The 19,766-nt window shown below is 38.9% G+C and overlaps 1 protein-coding gene and 1 long non-coding RNA gene across 5 annotated transcripts in view; both read left to right on the forward strand.

The window, feature by feature from the left end:
• Positions 1-11,691, forward strand: part of LOC125225854 (solute carrier organic anion transporter family member 74D-like) — a 68,804-nt gene extending 57,113 nt beyond the window's left edge. For all 4 annotated transcript variants that reach the window (XM_048129728.1, XM_048129725.1, XM_048129727.1 and 1 more), the window contains exons 4-11: positions 2,931-3,059; positions 3,495-3,659; positions 7,949-8,074; positions 8,621-8,763; positions 9,151-9,281; positions 9,807-10,024; positions 10,511-10,687; positions 11,189-11,691. In XM_048129728.1, coding sequence (XP_047985685.1) covers positions 2,931-3,059; positions 3,495-3,659; positions 7,949-8,074; positions 8,621-8,763; positions 9,151-9,281; positions 9,807-10,024; positions 10,511-10,687; positions 11,189-11,343 — 1,244 coding nt within the window. In that variant the 3' untranslated portion in view covers positions 11,344-11,691. The remainder of the gene's footprint in view (positions 1-2,930; positions 3,060-3,494; positions 3,660-7,948; positions 8,075-8,620; positions 8,764-9,150; positions 9,282-9,806; positions 10,025-10,510; positions 10,688-11,188) is intronic.
• Positions 11,692-14,142: 2,451 nt separating this feature from the next.
• On the forward strand, positions 14,143-18,788 carry LOC125225855. The gene is made up of 3 exons (XR_007177029.1): positions 14,143-16,302; positions 17,505-17,509; positions 18,155-18,788. It is a non-coding gene; the product is annotated as an uncharacterized LOC125225855 (long non-coding RNA).
• Positions 18,789-19,766: the final 978 nt, after the last annotated feature.

Genomic DNA, 19,766 nt, shown 5'->3' on the forward strand with positions numbered 1-19,766 from the left:
ATGGTCTTCCGCCAGACCAACTTCGGGCCTGCTGGTTGACGTATATAGCTGTCCATAGAAGCTCTCTATCTCACTCAGGAGCTCAGGTTTGGATGTGACGATTCTACCATCCTCAGTTTTCAATTTGGCGAGCTGGCTTTGCCCAACAGACAGATCCCTTGCAAAAACTTTGGAGCCCTTATTCCGCTCTATGGCCTCTTCAATACATTTAGTATTAAATTGGCGCATATCGCGGGTGAGGGACTTAGAGATCTGCTTGTTGAGCTGCCGGTATAGAGTCGCGTCAGCTGAAGATTGTAGAACCATTTTACTCCTTTTTTCAATGAGTCTCTGAGTGGAGTCTGAGAGCCTTTTGGTCTTGTTTGTCCGTTGGGCCTTAAAAAACTTAGACCCAGCGCTATGGACAGCTTCCACAAACCCGTCGTTGAATTCGTCCACATCATCGCCTAGACAATCAAAACGGTTTTGGAGTTCCAGCTGAAAGCTTTCGGGGTTTTGTGTTTGGAGTGCAGGACGGAGCGTGGACTTCATCAGTCGAGAGCGTTCTAGCTTAGGACATATATTCAATGTGCCTCTTACCAAGCGGTGATCGCTTCCGATTTTGACCGTATTGATCACAGACACATCATTGAATATATGTCTCTTCGTCGACATGATGAAATCGATCTCGTTTTTAGTTACACTGTCGGGACTCATCCAGGTCCATTTTCTGTGCTCGCGTTTCTTAAAGAAGGAGTTCATCATATAGAGTCCCTCCTTCTCCAAGAAACCAGCCAGCAGATGCCCCCGGTGGTTCCGACTTCCAACTCCAAATTGCCCCACTCTCAGCTCGTCACCATCTTTCTTGCCTAGTTTCGCGTTGAAGTCCCCCATAACAACGGTGAAGTAGGTTTTGGAGCCATGCATGGCTTTTGAAATATGCTCGTACATAGCCTCCACCTCGTTGTCGGAGTGTGCCGAAGTCGGCGCGTACACCTGTATGATCTTCAACGAGTACCTCTCAGATACTCTGAGTATAAGGTACGCCACCCTAGGCGACACACTCTCGATCTTCACCACATTGTTTACGAGGGACTTGTGGACGATGAACCCGACACCTCCCTGGGACTGTTGGTCGCCCTCCCGGAAATAGAGCAAGTTCCCGGACTTTAGGATTATCGTGTCCTCACCCTCTCTTCGGACTTCTGACAATCCCACGACGTCCCAACGCAACTTGCTCAATCCTTCCTCCAGTTCCGCTAACTTTTCGTCAGTCCGCAGTGTACGCGTGTTGTATGTTGCCAGGGCCAAAGGTTGTCGGTGGTGGTAGCCGGATCTTTGCCGGAGATTCTTCGCACCCTGACCCCGCCAGTACCCTGACCGCTACCATGACCAGCGCACCGGGGGTCGCCGGAACCTCGGGGCCGTGGCTTACTTGTGTACATCATTTAGGGGGTATATGCCATAATCGCCACGCTTGGCAGGCGGGTTGGCGATCGCAGTATATTCCACCGTAGCTGAAGGGATGCTGCTGCCCATCCTCCGGTGCATTTGGCCGTAGTTTAAGGACATACCCGGGTCCGGGACATACCCGGGTCTACGACGACCGGGTCGACGTGTTTCACACATCAGACGATAATTGCCATAATTAGATATGGCTCAGCTCTTTATAATTTCTTCAACACACGATGATTCCTGTACAAAAAAATTAACTCCATTGTAGCTTGTATTTGCTCGAAATTTTAGCAGAATTTTTGGCAAACTTTGATTTTCTGTGCGATTTTTCTGTAGCGCCCAATATCGACGTGTTAAAATTTTTAGAATTAGCATAGGCTTCGTAATAGAAGGTTATGTTAGGCTCTAATAGTTGATATTTTACTGTAAAGTTGAATGATTCTTATATGATAGTAACAGGCTAATGTGAATTGATAGTGGGAGTTTCCTCCGCAAATAAAACCCAAAAGTTTCCAAGAGTGCAGCCCAAAAAAAAGGAATGAAAAATTTAGTATTGTGACTGAAGTTATTTTCTTATTTATAAAAGTAGCTATTTTTTACACTTCCGATTCATTTACAACTCGATTTATATAAATTCCTCCAAATGCTTGTGGACTCAGAAATTATATGTTCCTTTCGGGCATTATGAGCAGACGTCCAAAATACTTGAAATTATGAAAATATTTTCGGATCTCGAAGCTTTTCGAATTCTATTTATAATTTCGCATCTGCAGATTCTGGAGTAAATATTTCCATATGGATAAATAAACCGCCGTTCCATGAGAGCACCTGATCGGCATCAAAAACGTTGACACTTAGCTTGAAAATTTTCAGAGATAAAATTAGACTCTGTAATAGGTCATAACTTGGTCTTCGAACTTAGCTAAACTAACAGAGGCCTCTAATAACCCTCTCGTGTGGACGCGAGCCGACAAATTATGCAAATGTTCACAAGTCTAGACATCCGGCACTTACTCGGCTACTCTACAAGATCATTACCAAAAATGGACATATTATGTTTGTCTACATTGATGTTCGAGTCTACCTAGTCTAGTGCAAGTTGCTGCCATTGTAGTAACAATAAACTCGTGGGATATTTTCAATAAAAAGGAAACTTTTTTACTTCTAATCTAGTTTGTTCTGAATAGTTTAACATTAAGACGTGTAGGTTTAGCTACAAAATCGTAAATTAGTCATTAATCAAGCACTTAGGATCTTAGCCATCTTCACTTAGATTTAGATTTCAGGGCCCAAGCAGGCATTGGTATTTCAGATTACTTATGTTTATTTAGTGCTGACCAACTCTTATTAATCTCTCTCTTTCTCTCTCTCTCTCTCTCTACACGACATCCTATAATATTGATCCTGTGTGATTCTACAGCAGAAAGATTGCATTCTTTGCTGCGACTTTGACAACTTTTGCTGCCTATTAGAAAATCATAATTGTATGCTTCCAGGGATGGTGTTCATCGCCGGATTCATCGTGATCCTGTCGGCGCTTATGTTTTTCTTCCCGAAGCAGATTCGGCAGGAGCCTGTGCCCGTCATTAGGAAGAGCAAAGAGAAGAGCCAGCCATTATTCAAAGGTATTTATCAAAGGTTTAATCGCTTGAAGCTGAAGCTTGATTTACTCTCATTTTGTCTTGTTGTAGTCCGCCAAATATGCTTGGTATTTCGCGGTTTTGCCCCCCCTTGGATGAGCATCAAAAGGAATTCAAACCACTTTGGTAAAGTAGACTGCAGGATCACCAACTTCAAGACTGTAAAATACCATGACAAAATTTACAAAGAAGTAAAATGAATTGGCAGTTGCGATATTTATTGGTATAAATTGAAATCTCACTGATTACGTATTCATTAAAAGTACTGTTGTTGTTGTTGTTGTTGATTGTCCTAGTGCACTCCATAGGTGCATAGGGCCTCCACAAGGTCCTTCCACGCCTTTCTATCTCGAGCCTCTATCTTGAGGCCAAGGCGGTTGCTCAAGATTAAAAGTACTAATCCATTATTAATAATTTCAGATTTCTTCGCCACAATAAAGCGGCAGCTGACCAACGACATCCTGATGTGGCGGACGGCATCGTCTGTGCTCCACCTCATGCCGATCTCCGGGGTCTACAGCTTCCTCCCCAAATACTTGGAGAAGCAGTTCCGATTGCCGACACACGACGCCAATCTAGTCTCGGGTGAGGTACTACGACGAATAGTATCGTCTACAACTCTGCACACCATCGTAGTTATACATACTTATGTTTGTTCGCCACTCCGATGTGTGACTGACTTCCTAAATTTGGTGGACAGCATTCCCATTGCTACATCTCATGTCAATTTCTGGGATCTAAACCTGGTGAAACAGTGCTGGTTGCCAAAATGCCCACATATAACACCAACCTAGTCTCAGGTACTTTGGTGTATCGTCTCGCTTTTTGGTAGAACAATGAATTCTAGTGACTATATGACCACTAATTGGAGACTCGTGTAAGAATCAATGCTAGTAAAATTTATGAGTTTTTTTTTATTTCGACCCAAACATAACCTAGCTAGTTTATTCAATACTCAAACAAAACTCGAATGACACATATTTAAATGACTGATGATTTACTCAGTGAACAACATATATTGTATCGTACAATTGAACAGCGCATAAATTGGATGATTGAGCAAAATTACCCCATGATGTGGTCTGAAAATGACAATTCTAACACTGACCTCAAAACGTCTATGTGAATTTATATGGCATGACGCTTTTGACTTTTACGTATTTGGAATGGTTTAGTATCCATCTCATTTCTCAAAAGATACTATTATCTGATGATTTATTCAGTAGCATTTGCTAATAGCAAACAATATTTAACCTCTAGAAATGTTTTACAATATTTTAATGTAATTAAAATTAAATTCATAATATGCGCATGTAAAACAAAGCATATACAACTGTTACGTAATTTAGTAATGTAACTAATTATACGCAATTTTGTACACTATACAGAAACAATACGGGGAAACTACAAAACAATAAGATTAGTTAACGACAGGTGTTATTATAGCAATAATGATTGTATCAGTACATTACACTCGGTGCCGTGACCAGGATATTTTAGTATAGTCATAATTTTACAATTTAAATATTACCTACGTATATTTAAGTATATACGAATAATACATACCTGGTAATCCCTGGGGAGCCCCTTACATCACAACACAGAATCTTAGTCGCCGAATTCCTCGTGAGAAAACCTGTAAAAGTGAAAAAAGATAGAACACCTAAAATACGCTGGCACAGACTTGAGCGAGAAGAAGGGCATAAACTCTGCAGCGAAATCGCTGAGCACCTCCAAAATATTAATTATGAAGGTAGCGTCGACACCATGTGGGAAGCCTTCGAAGATCTGTGCAATAAGAAAGCAGCCGAACATCTGGGAATATCAAAAGGACCTATAAGTAACAACAAGGAAACTAGCTGGTGGAACGATGACGTTAAATCAACTATCGAGCAGAAAAAAGTTCTCTTCAAGCTGTGGCAGCAAACAAACAACGATGGTGATAAGAATGCGTACAAAGACGCGAAAAAGGCAGCAAAACGAGCCGTGGCACAGGCAAAAGCAAGCTGCGACAACGATATCTACGCCAAACTAGAAGCGGCTACCAACGACAGGGAACTTTTCAAGATAGCTAGACTCAGAAACAACAACAGCAAGGACCTGAAAACTGTTAAGTACATTAAGAATGAAAGCGGCCAGCTACTCACCTCAGATAAGGACATTAAACGAAGATGGAAGGAATACTACTGTCAGCTCCTGAATAAAACATATCCCCGTAAACAACCCACCCAACTTACGCCTGAAACAGCAGGACCAATTCCGTGCATAACACCAGCCGAAGTGCAAGCAGCTGTTAAAGCAATGGCAAACAACAAAGCTATGGGACCCGATAATATTCCTGCGGAGCTGTGGAAGAAATTAGGACTGGGTGGTATAGCGCTCCTGACTAACATGTTTAATAAAATTCTGGTCAATGGTATTCCAAAGGCGTGGAGGAAAAGCTACATAATCCCATTCTACAAAAACAAGGGAGACATTAGGCTGTGTGGAAATCATCGCGCAATCAAACTAATATCACACACCCTTAAGATCTGGGAACGGGTAATAAATAGGAGACTGCTTGAAATCACAGAGGTCACAGAAAACCAGTGCGGTTTCGTTGCAGGAAAATCTACCACAGACGCCATCCATACCATAAGAATCTTAATGGAAAAATATCGGGATAAAAAAACTGATCTACATATGGTGTTCATCGACTTAGAGAAAGCCTTCGACAGAGTTCCAAGAGACTTAATCTGGCGGGCATTACGAGGACATAACGTACCAGAATATTACATCAGCGTTGTCAAAGATATGTATAAGGACGTTACAACAAGAGTACGTTGCCCGGCCGGTGTAAGTGATGAATTCGAAGTAAGGGTTGGTGTTCACCAGGGGTCAGCGCTGAGTCCCCTGCTATTTAATTTGGTAATGAACTATCTGACTGCAAAGCTACAACGACCGCCTCCCCGGGACCTGCTCTACGCTGACGATATAGCACTCGTCAGCGAAAATGCGGAAGACCTACAGCAAATTCTGGAGCAATGGAGAGCCGCGTTAGAGGAAGCCGGTCTACGAATCAGCAAACAAAAGACCGAATATGTTCACTGCAATTTCAGCGGCAAAAATAACACCAGCACCATCAGTCTTGAAGGCACACCCCTGAATAGAGTAGATAGTTTCAAATACCTAGGTTCAGTCGTTACCACCGATGCAACTGTCGACACTGACATATCCCAAAGAATAAACACAGGATGGGTGAAATGGAAAGAGCTGTCAGGAGTGTTGTGCGACAGGAGAATGCCTGTACACATTAAAGGCAAAATCTACAAAACCGCTGTACGACCAGCTCTAACGTATGGCGCCGAGTGCTGGCCTCTCAAAAAACAACAAGAAGATAGGCTACATGCCGCTGAAATGAGAATGCTGCGCTGGGCCGGGGGTGTAACGCGACTAGATCGCATCCGGAATACCCTCATCCGTGGTAGCTTCAGGGTAAAACCAATTCAAGAAAAGCTAGTGGAAGGCCGACTCAGGTGGTATGGGCATGTAATGCGTCGCCCACCCGAACACATGACCCGACAAGTACTCGAAATGTTTCCGGCGCCTAAAAGAGGACCAGGAAGACCCCCCCAAACATGGATAGCTACCATAAATAAGGACATGAAGGATGCAAATGTCACATCTGCGACAACCCGGGACAGAGCGTCCTGGCGAAGAAGGACTAGGAGAGCCGACCCCAAATGATGGGATAAGGCTAGGCCAAGAGAGAGAGAATAATACATACCTACAATAGAAGTTACAGGTGGCTTTTCCTGCTTTCTTAATCGCTACATAATGTATTTTTGAGGTTGAATATGCAATATTTTGAGTAACAGTACTTACATTTGAAATCTCACGGGGTGTAACCTGTAGTCACAGCCCGTGAAAGGAGGATGGGCAGTTTTGTATGGACACTGGCCTAAAAACCAATAATGACAAGTCATATGTCTTTTGAAAGGTTTTTTCATATTCTACAAATTTTTGTATGGCGGGAAATCTTAAATCGCTGTGTGAAACAAGTTATGGCAAAATAAAAACATTCCATCAATAAGTATTTTTTTACTGTTATAGGGTTTTTGTTCTGTACAACGGTTTTTAAACGTGTTATCATATAAATAAACATAAGAAAACAACTAAATATCAATATGCCATCAAATAATGACCACTATTTTTCAAGCAAAAGGTTCATCAATTATGAGCCGTGTTAAGTGCCCAGCTGGAGGAATAAATAGTTCGTGTCTTCCTGCACCAAGGTACCAAACTATAGATACTACATGTGCACAACTCCCAATAGTGCGAAGCCCTGTCAAACAAGTGCAGTAATATTGTGCTATCCTACGTATGCCAATACGAATAGGAATAAGCGATATAGGAATATTCAGTATCAAAAAAGTTACATAGTAACGTTTCAACTCATTAAACTATTTTTATGCAGCGATAACTTTTTTCACACAAAGATTTGGGATTACCTGTCATAGTAAATGTTTTAGAACTTAGAATAAGCTATCCAGTGACATATCGCATGTCCTTATTGGTCAATAGGCCAATTAGCCCACCCTCCTTTGAAAGAAGGCTTTTGATTTTCCGTTGAAATCGGACATATGCATAAAATGGACACTGACTAGTCTTATTCCCGTACAGCCACCGGCAATAACGTCGCACAAAAAGAAGGCTTGAAAAATATCTGACATAATCTTATTCCTAGAGTCATAAGAGCGCGTGACGTGACTGTCCTATAGGTCCAAAATCCGAAGGCTCATGAACTGTAGGTATTGCCAATTTTTTTCTATCAGCAGGTAAAGATTATATCCCTTTAATTTTTCATGTGCCTAAAACTCGTCAATTAATTCCAGGTTTGGGCGGTATTCTAGTCATGGGTCTGGGCATCATCACGTCGGGCGTGGTGATATTAAAGCTGGTGCCCACCGCGCGGCAGGTCGCGGCGTGGACGGCGGCTACGGCTGTCATTTATAGCGCCGGTGAGTTCTGTTGTCAAGGTTTAGGGTTCGTTTTTGTACTTACTGTTTATCTACAATGTTATTGTATGAAAACATTTAATAATGTGAGTAAGAGTCTTGATCCTAGGTAGGTCTCTGTGTGACTATGTTTTTGTGAAATTACCATTCAGGAGGGAGACTCAAAGATTAAAATATGAAATAAGTACCTATTTGTTCTGATTTAGATTTATCATTTAGTCACCAATTTTATTGTAGGTACATAATTTTTAACGAATCGAAAAACTGTACAGAGGTAGTGCGAAAACAGTTTCCTTCGTATTTTTCCGGAAACGTTCGTATTTGTCATGCTAGTTCAGTCGATGTCAGTACATCTTGTACGTTCGTAGGTTTCCGTAACAATACGAAGGCAAATCTTTTCGAACTACTACATCGAATTATAATTATGATAGGAACGTGCTTGCCGGAATCCAAAGGCGGCAGATTCGTCGGTCGGTCAGAGATCGCTTAGGCAGCATACGAAAACTTTCCTAGTTACTCTGTTATTGACTATATCGCTGTTGATTCCAGGTATGGTGGTGCTGATGTTCGTGAGCTGCCCGGAAGAAAGCTATCGTGCGCTCAGCTCGGGAGTCACTGGTGCCGGGGGCAATCTCTCCTGCAGCGCCGAGTGCGCCTGTGATGGCGTGGCATACAGCCCGGTGTGCGGACAGGTAAATATTAATTATTATGGGACAATCTTCCAGGCATGTGGAATTGTGAATATAAGTCGGATAATCAAAACAAAAGATTCATATTGAACTCAAAAAAACTTCGGTTCATAGACAGAGTCAAAGGCCATTAAATCACGGTTGACGGAGATTATACTGGTTAGGCTAAATGCGTTACGCATTAGGAAAAAGAGCCACATAAAATACGCGACGCCACTTTCCAACGAAATATAAGTTTGAAACTGAATGTGTGTTATGTTATGTCGTGATGGCATAAGCATCGGGATTTTGCCACCACATTACCAGTCTTTTCATATTCTTTACTTATTTTAAAATTACCTTGAAAGTGGTATATATTAAATAACTCTGATAATGTGTAAATATTTTCAGGACGCCTACACATATACGTCGCCGTGCCAAGCGGGCTGTTTGGGAAGCGTGCAAGTAGACAACAGTACATGGCTGTACCACGGTTGCGGCTGCATCGCCAACAACGGCACCGCGCCTAAAGCGATCAGCGCGTAAGTTATTTTCGTTCAAAATATACTGCACAGATATTTCTACGTATATTTGTATTTATATATTACCTCTATGTATGTCGTTGTCTGAGTACCCACAACACAAGCCTTCTTTAGCTTACCGTGGGCTTCAGTCAATCTGTGTAAGAATGTCCTATAATATTTATTTACTTACTTTGATTGATAAAGTTGACAGAATTCCTATTGCTTTATCTCATGCCATTTCTGGGGTCTAAAACCTGGTGAAGGAGTGCTGGTTGCCCACATATAACACCAACCTAGTCTCAGTTGAGTCTCAGGCACTTTGGTGCATCGTCTCGCTTTTTGATAGAACAATGAATTCTAGAATCTGCTAGTTGCTAGAATTCATTGTTCTACCAATTGGAGACTCGTGTAAGAATCAATGCTAGTTAAATTTATGAGTTTTTTTATTTCGACCCAAACATAACCTAGCTAGTTTATTCAATACTTTGATTGATAACGTTCTTTTTTTTAATTTTTTACAAAACTGTCTTCTAAATATTACAGTTTCGAGCGCTACGCCCTTCTCAACGAGTCATCCGACTTAATCCGTGATATCCAATCGGACGAATACAGTCTATCTGGTTACGCGGTGACGGGCGAATGTGGAGGCCCTTGCAAGCAGATCTACGTGTTTATAGCGATATTCGCTGCGATCATGTTTGTACACGCCAGTGGGGAAGTCGGTGCAGTGCTGCTTATCATACGGTGTACGGATAAACACGGTGAGAATCTAATAGTGTTTTAATTTGATTGGAGCTTCTAAGCACGCTCTGAAAAATCCTGTCGGTCGGACGAATACAGTCTGTCCTGATACGCGGTGACCAGCGATTGTGGAGTGTAGAGGCCCTAGCAAGCAGATATACGTGATTTTTGAGGTGTACAGATAAACACTGTGAGTACCTTACGGTTGTAGAAGTAAGGATATCCTAGAATCCTGTCCAGTGTGATGAATACAGTCTATGCGTTTACTGGGGAGTGTAGCCGTGGTGGCCCTTGTAATATTAGCGTTTAGAACGATATTTAATGCGCCTATCTACTTGAACCTAGTTATTTTTTACATCGTCCTATATTACATGGCGACCCTGCCGTTTCGTTGAGGTTACAAATGTATCCGGATATAGTGTGAATTTAACAGAATACTTGAAAAGTGTTGCACAGTTTTAGTGCAGATACTCGGTCGTTTTTTTATGTTTTTTATTTTTCCACAGACAAAGCGATGGCGATGGGCGTGATCCAGTTCGCGATCGGCGTATTCGGCAACGTGCCATGCCCCATAGTGTTCGGCGCCGCTATAGACGCCGCGTGTCGCGCGAGGGATGTGCTCTGTGGCGCGCTTGGCGCTTGTGCGTCCTATGACAACGACAGTTTAAGACATTTGTTCTTAGGTAAGTGTGTATAGTCTCGCATTATGTACAAACGACATTAACCTTTAAATGCATGATTTTTTTTCTTTTAACGAGAAATTAATATATTGTGTGGCACTGGCACGAAAGTCAAGTTGTTAGTGCTTGACAAAATAAAAACATCGATCATCCTTTTATCCATAAATAGCCTTACATAATAATCTAATAATAATCTCTAAAATCTTGAATAATCATGTAAGAAATTATGTAAACTAGTATGGTTCGTTTTATTATTATTGTTCATTTATTTTCAAATATGTGACATTTGTATCATAGAGGAATAAGTAAGGGAACAGTAAATGCAAGTTATTTGTAGTGACATCTAGCGTCAATCACGCGTCAAATAGCGTAAAGTATCAGTATTATTTGTCGTTATATGATTCAATAATCATATCAGATGATCGTTATTACGACTAAAAATATATCAAAAAAGTTATATCGATCGTTACGCACCCGCTTCAAGTGAAACTCGTTTCCTCGCAGGTTTATCATCGGGGCTGATGTTCCTGGCGTTCATCATGGACATGCTGGTGTGGAGCCGCGCGGGCCGCATCGACATGAACCCCGCCGACCGCGAGCCGCAGTCCCCGCGCGACGCCGCTCCGCTCGCGCTCACACCGCCGGAGAGCCAGCTCTGATACCTGTACGAGTCACACTTCTAGACGGCTAGCGGGGGAACCCTGCGCGGTAACTACAGCGCTGTGAACTTGGGCGGCGACAACCCTGCACCGTAGCCACGAGGGGGCGGTGCCGACCGCTCGGTTAGCGCTGTGAATGGGAGTGACGCTTCTATGCTATGTTTTACTCGTTGACGGATGACTGTAGTGTTTTAATGGTGATTGTGACGCGTCGGATAATACTTTACGCTGTGAAGTAGTCGATCGAAGTGTACGTGTTGTACGATTGTCGATTAGTATGGTTTTTGTTATCTAGAAATTGTTTTAAATGCCACTTTCTACCTTCATAACAGAATCGATGTTGCTATAATAGTACATTACTACAGAGGCCGGGACAAAGGGGGTTGCCGGCCGAAGACATATAGACGCTTATAAAAAAACAAAAAGTTAAAAAAAAATAAAAAAAAAACGAAAAAAATTTTTTTTGTATGAAAACGCCCCCAAAATCAAATATAGGGCCCGTAACAGTTGCAGTTGGCACGTCTATAAAGCCCCTTATAGTTTTTTTTTAATTGGCTAAATACCTGGATGTTATGTCACAATTATCTGTGTTTGGAAATTAAAAAAGAAGACTTTGCCGGCCTTGGCCTGCAAGGTTTGTATGAAATTCCATTATCTATCAATCGTCCTAGCCGCACCTGCAACGTCATACTTCGCTGCCAATTATAAGGCACATAACATCAATATTTCATACCATGTTTGAGAAAAATATATAGACATATTTCGATCAGCTTAAAAAAAAAGCTTTCTGAAAAAAAGGTTAAGGTACAAAATGGCATAGAAAACAAGTACCCTGAATATTCGTACGCTAAACGAGTTATATTCAATTATGACTAAGCTAAGGCAGCGTTCCTACTTAAGCGTCGCGTGTCTCGGGGCGCGCAACGGACGTCCGCGCCACGCCGCCTGAATGTAATTCAAAAAACGTCTCCTCAGTACATTTTGTATAGGAAGGACGTAAGACGCGCCGCCAAGCGGATTACATTCAGGCGGCGTGGCGCGGACGTCCGTTCCGCACCTCAGGACATGCGTCTCTTAGATGTGGCCGGTCCCTAAGATTGCGTTTTTGACGTAAAATGTTTTTAAATCGAACGAGAAAAGAGCTCGAACCGAGATTTATGAAATGGTATATTGTTATATTTTTAAGCTGGCATCGCTGCCCAGTTAAACAATTATAAATTTAGATCAAATTTAAATAAAATAGGTCTGCATTTTTTCTGTTATATTTGTGCATTTTATACACTAGTTACATTTTATGAAATAAGTATTTCTGCTCAATTTTATACAAGAAACAGTGACGAATCGAGCATAATATTTTTCAATTGTAAATATATAATAAATGAAATGAACTGGGATCAAATATAAGCTTAAATCAGTGTTTGTATATAATATTAGGCGTTTGCATACGTTTATTTTTAGATTGAAGAATCTCTGTGGATTTTTCCGTGAAAACTGTAGGTAAAGATTGTCAAGAAATCCCAAGTGATATACAATTCATGTGAGAGCGACACATTTATTAAAAACCGACGCCAGTGCAAAAATATAAGTTAAGACAACCTGTAATATTTTTTAACTCTATGAGCAAATGATTATATTTGGACCTTTATCGAAGCAAATTGTATTTCGAAAAGTGGGTATTTTCTAAAGATCCAATAACCGAAACGTATAATTTTGACACTGAGCCGTGGCTAATACCGGGATAACGCCAGGATGATGATGATGATGATAATTTTGTCGCTCTATTATTTATTTTTACATCACCTTTTAACTGTGTATTTATACGTGTCTATCTATCACATATGTCTGGGACTGAGTTTGTTGTAAAGCTGGGTTCATACTATCCATTATAATATACAGCGTGTGTATTCCATACGGGCGAATATTTTGATAACCATTAGTATCGGACCTAAGGAGCCTGATTACATTTTTTTTTAATAGATGAGATTTTTTTTCATACATAATAATTCAGAACGCAATGTATTACGTCCACATCAATTACCGTACCTACTTAACCGTCATTACGACATGACGTTTATGTCATTTGACATGAAGTTGGACGGCGTACATTGCCGGTTAGTCAGATTTAAAAAAAATAATTACTCTTAATTGATAACACTTTTTAACCAAATGATTATCATATACGATTCGTGCGATCAGATACTATAAGTGGTTACATTATTCGCCCGTATGGAATCCACACGCTGCATAATTTTAACATTTTTCTATATAAATAAAATTACGATATTAATTTAATTGATGCAATAGTATGATTGCAGCTTTATTTTATTATTATTATGATAATTGCGAATTATATGGCTAGTGATTAGACTTTACTTTAGTTAAGTGCAAGTTTTTTTTTACAAATTACTTATAAACTGTAAATACATCAATTGAACAATTATAATCACATAATAATAAAGTTAGCTTAAATGTAAGCTCTATGTTTAGGGTAAGTCTGTTGTCTATTTTAAATCTACTTTATTATAATTCTACTTATTTACTGTATTATAATGAACTTTTTTACATCAGGAAGCTATGGCGTTGTGAATGTTTGAATCAAAGTACCTACTGGGTATATTTGGGCTCGATTTGGTGTATGTATCTGCCGTCGTATTATGCATCCAATTTTATCACTTATCCACGTAGATAAGACATCTGTCACTGACATACTTGCCAAAGCGTGACGGATGCTTTATCCAAATGATAAAATTGGAAGCATGATACGAAATATAAGGCTGCCGGCGTATCATGCTGCCAATTTTATCACTTATCCACGTGGATAAGACATCTGTCACTCTCACACTGACATACTTGCTAAAGCGTGACGGATGCTTTATCCAAGTGATAAAATTGGCATCATGATACGCCGGCTGATCTATTTTAAGTTAAACGTATACGAGTAGTGTGCTTATGTGCACATTTTATCTTGATTAATGGTGAAATCACTCTAGAAACCTTTATATTGGACAATAATAACAAAAATATAACATTAAAATGAATATTACGTCTAGTTTGATTATTTCAAAGTAGCAAACGTACCATAGCTTCCCAAGAAAATCCATACTAATATTATAAATGGGAAAGTGTGTGTGTCTGTTTGTTTGTCCGTCTTTCACGACAAAACGGAGCGACGAATTGACGTGATTTTTTAAGTGGAGATAGTTGAAGGGATGGAGAGTGACATAGGCTACTTTTTGTCTCTTTCTAACGCGAGCGAAGCCGCGGGCAAAAGCTAGTAGTTAATATTTCTTTTAAAAAAGGCTGGGTCGTGTGTAAACTTCTTAATATTTAGTTTAACTGGACGGAATGGACACATGTCCTCTACTTGAAGCCAGAAACTTTTAGATCTGTGATCGTTTAAATCATAATAATTGTCTACTTATTTTCGTGTATACATATTTTTATTCGTTCCGTCTCGGGTTTAGGTTGCTTGTGCAATACGTTTTGTATATTGATGTTAGATTAGTATTTGTCGGGACTGTTGTCATATAAATTGATGTTTTTGGGATATATAGTGCGCAATTTTAGATTGTTTTGTTATATTGATTTGTTTTTCTGAAAGTTTTTGCTGTGGAGTATGATCGAAATTATGTTTTTGGTCTTAAATCCAAGTAACAAAGCTAACAAAATATAATCATGAAGTAAATTTTTGTTTTCATCTTTGATAAGGTTTTCTGTTGACGAAAATATATTCAAATTTTAGCAATGATACAATTTTCTACGTGTGCATTAGGTAAAGTCGGTGCAATTTTGTTTGATAGAAATTTTAGTTGAATTTTGTAAAAAACGCGTGTTTAGACTATACATATATATTATCTTGATATACTTATTAGCTGGTATCTTATCATATTCAATGAATATAGTTAGTTAAATGTTTTCTGTACATTGTTGTAATATTTTAGTTGCCATACTATAATAAAACGGACTATACAGTATATCGGCCAGTTCCAAGTCAGACACATTTACAGAATAATACATATGTTTTATTTTTTCGATAATTTCTTGAACGCTCTGAAATACAAATACTTAATTCAAATCCATAAATTAACTTCTCGTTTAGTGTTTTTTAACCTTTAACACACATTATTGTAATTTAATTTCAAATGAACCAGTGTTTAGAATATAATATTTTGGTTTTATAGAAGAATATGAAAATTACATTGCAGAGATGGCTTTTGAGCGTTACAATGCTAAAAAAGTTTTAAAACTGTATACATTATTGGTACATATTTCTCGATTAAAAATTTAAGATCAATGAGTCCCTAAATAAATCACCTGTTATAGTACATATAAAATCAAAAATATATTTAAAATGTATCCGTTTTGGTGTTTAATGTATATGCATAACAGTCTCATGTTGTGTGACCACAGTAGCATCTTTTCAAATGCGATTGTCACCTTATGTGGATCCGTACGCCGATTCGGCGTGCGAAAAACATCCGTGGACGTAGTTACGTAAAAACGTTCCAAGCATAAAATGAAAATATAAACCATTTATCTGTAGTCCCCCTTTTCAGTGACATTTTTCATGTGGATTGGAAAGCGTAACTAGGTTCTACTGTCCTCGATCGCACATCGAAACGGCCTACGGGTAGTATCAGTTTGCTAGATGTCCGTGCCGATGGTTCCTAGTCTACGTTTAGTTTTAGTTATTAATACCTCTGGATTGTACATACAGAATGGCAGTGTCGAGACAGTAATTTAGGATATTTATAGGAACTTTTTGATTGCTTCGGGTTTTATAGTAAAATGTGGGGTAAATATTTCGACAGACTTTTAACAGTGTTGTCTACTTAAAATTATAGATATTTTATTGAAACAAGACATGCTCGAAAAAACTTTTTAAAAGTGTATTCTAACCTTGTAATTTTAATGTTATTTTCATGAAGAATGTCAGCATGAAAAATAATAGGGAAGAAAGTGAGTTTTTGTGCGTGATACTCTGCAGCCGGACCACCACGCTTTATTGTGCTCAGATTACCATGGTGGAATGTACCTCTGACATACCCCTTGTACCTCGTCGGAAATTGCATGTACCTCAGTAGTTTACCAGAAATATGCATTTAAAAGGGGTCCGGCTGGGGAGTAGTACTCCCCAGCCGGACCACGGCTGTACCCGCTCATATCACTGACTTCAAGATATAATTTAACTATCACAAGAATGTACCTGTTACATACCCGTGAATAAGTTGTTTATTCCTTTTAAAAAGTGGCCTTATACATTATTTTTCACACATTAAAATTTTTGGTTATCGCGGTTAGTACGAGGCGCCTGAAATATGTGAAAAGCAATGTTTTGCGTTTATATGAAATTGCGGAAAAATCTCATAAGGTATTACATCGACTTAAATTCAATTGTATATTTAGTATACATAATATATGTAATATTTATTACAGTATAATCTTTGTGTTATAACTTTCACATCATAAATATGTATATTATAATTCCGAAAAACTCATCGGTACGAGCCGGGGTTTGAACCCGAGACCTCCGTATTGAAAGTCGCACGCTCTTACCGCTAGGCCACCGTTAGGTATCTTTATTTATTTTTTTCAAGTTTAAAGATGATACAGATGTAGTGCGAAAAGGTTTTCCTTCGTATTTTTCCGGAAACGTTCGTAAGGTGCATTAGGTAATTCCGAATGATAGAAATGCTCGGATAATTCCGAAAGGGAAATGTAGATATGATGGAAATAATGGCGATTTTTATGCGACTTTCGTAATTAGATGACTTTCGGAATTACCCTAATGCACCTTACCTACGTTAGTACGTTTTATCACTTCTCGGACTATGGCGATGAAATATATGAAAGAGGCGTGTTCCTGATATCCATACAGTTGGTAAATGCGCACCATGCTTGTATAAGTGAGATATGACAGATCGACTAGTCGCGTTTGTGACAGGCGGTACCTAACTTTGAGGTAGAACCGAAAGCGGGTGGGCGGCACTTTCAGCGGGGAGCGGGATTAGCCATACCTACTTTAAATATTATACTGTTGTTTCTGACACTGACCGAAATAGCATAACACGTTCGTACAGTCAGCAACACACCTATGAATACAGCCTCTTTCATATATTTCATCGCCATAGTTCGAGGAGTGATAAAACGTACTAACGTAGGTAAGGTGCATTAGGGTAATTCCGAAAGTCATCTAATTACGAAAGTCGCATAAAAATCGCCATTATTTCCATCATAATTATCTACATTTCCCTTTCGGAATTATCCGAGCATTTCTATCATTCGGAATTCCTGTAGTGCGAAAACCTTTTCGCACTACATCTGTATCATCTTTAAACTTGAAAAAAATAAATAAAGATACCTAACGGTGGCCTAGCGGTAAGAGCGTGCGACTTTCAATACGGAGGTCTCGGGTTCAAACCCCGGCTCGTACCGATGAGTTTTTCGGAATTATAATATACATATTTATGATGTGAAAGTTATAACACAAAGATTATACTGTAATAAATATTACATATATTATGTATACTAAATATACAATTGAATTTAAGTCGATGTATACCTTATGAGATTTTTCTGCAATTTCATATAAACGCAAAACATTGCTATTCACATATTTCAGGCGCTAACGAAATCGCGTACTAACCGCGATAACCAAAAATTTTAATGTGTGAAAAATAATGTATAAGGCCACTTTTTAAAAGGAATAAACAACTTATTCACGGGTATGTAACAGGTACATTCTTGTGATAGTTAAATTATATCTTGAAGTCAGTGATATGAGCGGGTACAGCCGTGGTCCGGCTCGCAGTTTTTGTTTATCTTGAATAACATAAAGAGGCAAAAACGAAATTGGCAAGCGTCTCGTTTCAGTGATTCATCTATTCTATTTAAATGTTATTCGCTCTAACGAAATAAGTAGAATTAAAATTGTACCAAAAACGCACATTTTGTGAAGGTTTTTGTACGAAACCGTACCGAAACTGATTAATTAATCTACAGGCGTTACTGCTGCACGTAATATTGTCAGGAGTTTCAAAATTACGGCCCGCACACCGGAGCCCTTACTTTTAGAAACTCTGCACTTTTATGCCTGAAATGAAAAGTCGAGGCTCTCGGGCGAAAAAGTTCGAAGACTACCGTACCTAACCGTAGAAAAAAATGTCGGATTACATTATCTTGGAATTTTTGTATGTAGATATGCATAAATTCGGAACCGAGTGTAGGTATGCTTTATTATAATAAGATAAGTTTTACCATGTTTTATTTATTACATTTTCCAGCGGTAACGCCCGAGCCTTTATAAATTAATATACAATGTCCGTCTGAAAATAATCCGGTGAAACTGTTTACGTAATATATTGTATTTAGGTAACTATAGATTTGTTACTGTGACCACTGTCACGTATTTTTTAATTATTTGTAAATAAAAAAATATTGAGAGACTCGTTGTTTTTTTTACTTCTACTTTCAGTTGGTTTAGCTCAACCAGATGAAAAATTATAAAAAGAAATTAAATTATCTAAAGTTTTGAAAAGTTCGTTCGACAGGTAACCAGCAAACTTACATGTGAATCATGGCACGCCTCGTTTATTTTGATACCTTGGCAACAATGAGTGGAGCAAATAGTTCAAAAGTTGAATCCAAAGTAAGTATTGCGTGGGTCTAAGAAGGTTTAGGTAAAATTGTCATTCACTACCGCGAGCTAAATAGCTGCCAAGTACGTGGGCATTTTCATTACGGTACGGGTCTGTTTATTTTGAGTACGGTGGATTCATTATTTTTCGACATGTCTTTTCAAATGTTTGTGGTAACGTGTACCAGTGTGTGTTAATACCTATTTTATCATTATCATAAAGTAGGTATTAAAAACAAAATCGTATAGCGATATTTGATAAATTTTGTTCGTCTGATAGCAGACATGTATGTATATCCCTTATATAAAAGGTTATGGGCCCAGAACCTTTTAAGTAGGGCATTTTCATAATTTGGGTCCCCCCAATTAGCAAAAGTTGTTAACAAATATTAACTCGCTGTCAGTTTTGTGACGACAATTAAGCATAAAATCTGTATACAAATTTACTTTTATCACATTCCGAATGTAGATTATCGCTTAAAGTTTATGTAATTAACACAAAAACAATATTTTTATTGAAATTTAATGCTTAATGTCTAAACAACACTGACAGTGAGTTAATTTTTGTTAACAACTTACGCTAATTGGGGGGTCCCAAATTATGAAAATGCCCACGTACCTACTTAAAAGGTTCTGGGCCCATAACCTTTGCCTATACATGTCTGCCATCAGACGAACAAACTTTATCAAATATATACGATTTCGTTTTTAATACCTACTTTATGATAATGATAAAATAGGTATTAACACACACTGATACACGTTACCACAAACATTTGAAAAGACT

Source organism: Leguminivora glycinivorella, chromosome 4 (assembly GCF_023078275.1).
Source record: "Leguminivora glycinivorella isolate SPB_JAAS2020 chromosome 4, LegGlyc_1.1, whole genome shotgun sequence".
Classification (NCBI taxonomy): Eukaryota; Metazoa; Arthropoda; class Insecta; order Lepidoptera; family Tortricidae; genus Leguminivora; species Leguminivora glycinivorella.